This window comes from Aplysia californica, unplaced genomic scaffold (genome assembly GCF_000002075.1).
Source record: "Aplysia californica isolate F4 #8 unplaced genomic scaffold, AplCal3.0 scaffold00538, whole genome shotgun sequence".
NCBI lineage: Eukaryota > Metazoa > Mollusca > Gastropoda > Aplysiida > Aplysiidae > Aplysia > Aplysia californica.
Window position 1 is genome coordinate 113234 of NW_004797808.1, and position 4369 is coordinate 117602.

General features: G+C 45.1%; 1 protein-coding gene across 1 annotated transcript in view; it reads left to right on the forward strand.

Annotated features, from left to right (window-relative positions):
• The window catches only part of LOC101864011 (beta-1,3-galactosyl-O-glycosyl-glycoprotein beta-1,6-N-acetylglucosaminyltransferase), a gene marked incomplete in the record, with an annotated part of 42171 nt that overhangs the window by 32380 nt on the left and 5422 nt on the right, over positions 1–4369 (forward strand). Inside the window, 1 exon segment of the mRNA XM_035971925.1 lies at positions 3263–3347. Within this exon segment, the coding sequence (XP_035827818.1) occupies positions 3263–3347 (85 nt within the window).

Below are 4369 nucleotides of genomic sequence, written 5' to 3' on the forward strand. Positions count from 1 at the left end.
CACCCCACCACACACACACACACACATCCGACACTGTGAGATGCCGCTTACGTCATGTAGGGAAGATATTTTCGGAGAATGTCAACACATATCGTGTGCGTCATATTGCCTTGGTTTCAGTTTTCACTGGGGTGGGATTTGGATTGTCAAATATGTGCATAAAACGTATCACTTTTGCATGTACATATTACGGTGTGTAATCTGTTATTGCCACACGTGCTTGTTGGGTTTTTTTATGGTTTTGATATAGAATACTTTTTTAGAGGGGAGGGAGAGTGTGAGGGTGATGTTTTTGTGACTCTTGAAACACACTTTAGAAGCGGTCTCAGTGAGTTATCCAGCAGGCGATCAATGGGGGCACTGGTGTCTTTGACTCTTCCAGTTCTTCTGCGAAAGGCGACTGTCCTGTCCTGTTTGTTCTTGTTCGTTTAAATTTGTTTTGTTTTTGATATATTAATAGTGAGTCTGGGGTCAGAGGGCGCCTCTGTAAGATTCTTCTTTCCTATACCCGTTTTGTGTGTGTGTGTGTGTTTGTGTGTGTGTGTGTTTGTGTTTGTGCGTGTATGTGTGTGTATGTGTGTATTTGTGTAGTTTTGTTTGGGGTTGGGTTTTTTTGGAGGGGTGGATTTGGTTTTGTTGTTGGGGGGGGGGGATTGTCTATGTTGCTTTTACCCTGGACTAACTAACATCCCATGTATATCTTGTCGTTGTGGGTTGTTGTTTTTTTACTCAATAACACGAGCGAAAAGCGACATTATGTCTCTCAGGCACTCTACAAAATGTGTTCTTGTAAACGTTTTAAAGCACTTGCAATACACTTAGGACATGTAAGTGCCAAAGACTAGAGGTGTTACAAAAGTTACTAGATAGTGCCTGGATACCTGGAGGTGTCATCTCGGAGGTTGACTTGTACTGACCCTCCATCTTTCACGGTCACTAGCTGCCGTTGCACATTCTGCCATATCCAGGCCAGCCCATGATCTTATGTATTCCACCCATGTTACTCTTTGCCATCCTCTGGATCTCCTGCCCCACATCTTTCCTTCTAGCACCGTTTTCACAATGGTCTCGTGTCGTTTTAAGTGGCCATAGTTACAAGAGAGTAACAAGCACAAAAAGAAAGAAGGAAGAGACATAAGGATGATAGATGTTTGATAGGAAAGAAGGAGCAACTACACCAGAGCACCCTCTTACCGCCCACTACACTACAAAGCACATGTCACCAACGTTAACAGTAACAGCAATAACAACAACAACAAAAATACAACAAAAACGTTGCATATATATGTGTATGTGTGTGTGTTCGTGCGTGTGTGTGAGTGTGTGTTTGTGTGTGTGTATTATATATATATACATATATATATATATATATATATATATATATATATATATATATATATATATATATATATATATATATATATATATATATATATATATACAGTCGAACCTGTGTAAGACGGCCACCCATTGTCAAGGAGAAAATGGCCGTATAAGACAGGTGGCCGTCTTAGGCAGGACTGATCAAGATGAAGAAAATAAACCATTCCTTTCTGAGAAAAGAAACCCTTCCTTTCTGAAGTCCCAATCGAAGGTAGTTGCATTGTTGCTGTTGTTTTCGCTAAGTTTTCTTTTCTTTTGTTGCTGCTTTTGTAGTGACAATAAAACGAAATGTGTCAGACAAGGAGGACCAAGTGCTATGGTAAAACAAACAAACATACGTACTACCACTCGGAGAACAAGCGACGCCTCTGTCACAAGTTCATGCTGACGTCCATTGTTACTTTGTTACAGACTGAGTAAACAGTGACCACTCATCTCACTTGCGATTTGTGTAAGGGCTCTGGGCGGGGCTTATGGGTTATGAGGGATCACACGGTTACCTCCCCAGCAGCTGAAAATTAATTTTGTTACCTATTGGTCAACAGTGGGAGGGGCCTACGCAACATGATCAGTTGGAGGGACTACCTAACAACGACAGGTTTTTAGATTATGACGGTTCGCCTACAACGCCAGGGGCGAGACGGTCAGAGATAGTATAAGAACGTATAGCCAGGGGCCAACGCTTGATTTATGACAAAACGTATTGGAGTCACTAAGGTGGCCGTCTAAGACAGGTGTTATTGCTTTGTGTGATAGGGGTTGTGTGTTGAAATATGGTGGCCGCGGCCGCGTTGGACAGGTGCCCGTTTTACACAGTTAAATTATATAGAAAAAACGCAAGGGGGGGAATGGAAAGTGTCCGTTTGTACAGGTGGCCGTCTTATAGAGGCACAACACGCATACACGAAGTTAACCAGACAGACATGTGAACACGCCGACAGACATTGTATCCTTTTACTTTTCTTTATCCTTCCTCCCTCTTGTATTGTTAGATGTCGAGGGGAGAGGTGCATAACATTTCGGTCAAGGGCTGGGTGGGTGGCTCCTGCCTTACGCTATTCCAACTCCGGTTCACCATGGGGCGCACCATTTGAGAAGGCCAAGGGGGAAAGGTTCCGCACGAACTCGACCACGGCGGGACTGGTATTTTTTCCTTCCTACGAGTGCTCTATATTATATATATATACGTGTGTGTATGTGTGTGCACGTGTGAGTGTGTGTATGTGTGCGTATGTGTGTGTGTGTCTGTCTGTCTGTGTGTGCGCGCGCGTGCGTGTGTGTACGCACATATGCTTCGAGGGAAGACAAAAAGACACAAGGACAGAGAAAAGGAAAAATATACGAGCAGACGGGCATGCACACACGCATACACGAAGTTAACCAGACAGACATGTAAACACGCCGACAGACATTGTATCCTTTTACTTTTCTTTATCCTTCCTCCCTCTTGTATTGTTAGATGTCGAGGGGAGAGGTGCATAACATTTCGGTCAAGGGCTGGGTGGGTGGCTCCTGTTGTTCATACATAATTCTCTTTGAGGACCTCTTTAACGCCTCCCATTCACATTTTACGTGCATGCCACGTCGCTGGTGCACAAGTATACGTTCACGTGCACGCCACGTCGCTGATGCACTAGTATACATTCATGTGCACGCCACGTCGCTGATGCACAAGTATACATTCATGTGCACGCCACGTCGACGGTCTACGAGTATACGTTCGCGTGCACGCCACGTCGCTGGTTCACAAGTATGCGTTCACGTACTCGCCACGTTTGAACACACACACACACACACACACACACACACACACACACACACACACACACATTGTATCCTCGATCCCCAAAACGATCTCTTCTTTTAACTTTTATCCAAGGTTCCCCAGAAACGCACGCTGAGCAAAAGCCGTACATAGCACGTTTTGTCAACTGGGGCAAAGGTTGGAAGGACAGCCGTGGAAGGTGAGTACACATACAAACCTCTTTTTTGTAATGGTGAAACGGTATAGCGACCCTATCAACACTTCAAAGTTATTTAAGAGGCGGAACCTCCGAGTTTAACATCCATCTCCGAAAGGACGAAGCCAAAAGGGAAACTTCATGCAAAGTGCCTTTCCCAAAGACACAATGTTCAACCACAGAGTTTCCAGTAAAAGTAGTAACATAGCTGAGGCTCGGAACCATACATCGACTGTAGACTATATACTATAGACTGTGTAGTTCGGTATCTGAGACTGTGAGCTCTGCCTTACGCTATTCCAACTCCGGTTCACCATGGGGCGCACCATTTGAGAAGGCCAAGGGGGAAAGGTTCCGCACGCACTCGACTACAGCGAGACTGGTATTTTTTCCTTCCTACGAGTGCTCTATATTATATATATATACGTGTGTGTATGTGTGTGCACGTGTGAGTGTGTGTATGTGTGCGTATGTGTGTGTGTGTCTGTCTGTCTGTGTGTGCGCGCGCGTGCGTGTGTGTACGCACATATGCTTCGAGGGAAGACAAAAAGACACAAGGACAGAGAAAAGGAAAAATGTACGAGCAGACGGGCATGCACACACGCATACACGAAGTTAACCAGACAGACATGTAAACACGCCGACAGACATTGTATCCTTTTACTTTTCTTTATCCTTCCTCCCTCTTGTATTGTTAGATGTCGAGGGGAGAGGTGCATAACATTTCGGTCAAGGGCTGGGTGGGTGGCTCCTGTTGTTCATACATAATTCTCTTTGAGGACCTCTTTAACGCCTCCCATTCACATTTTACGTGCATGCCACGTCGCTGGTGCACAAGTATACGTTCACGTGCACGCCACGTCGCTGATGCACTAGTATACATTCATGTGCACGCCACGTCGCTGATGCACAAGTATACATTCATGTGCACGCCACGTCGACGGTCTACGAGTATACGTTCGCGTGCACGCCACGTCGCTGGTTCACAAGTATGCGTTCACGTACTCGCCACGTTTGAACACACA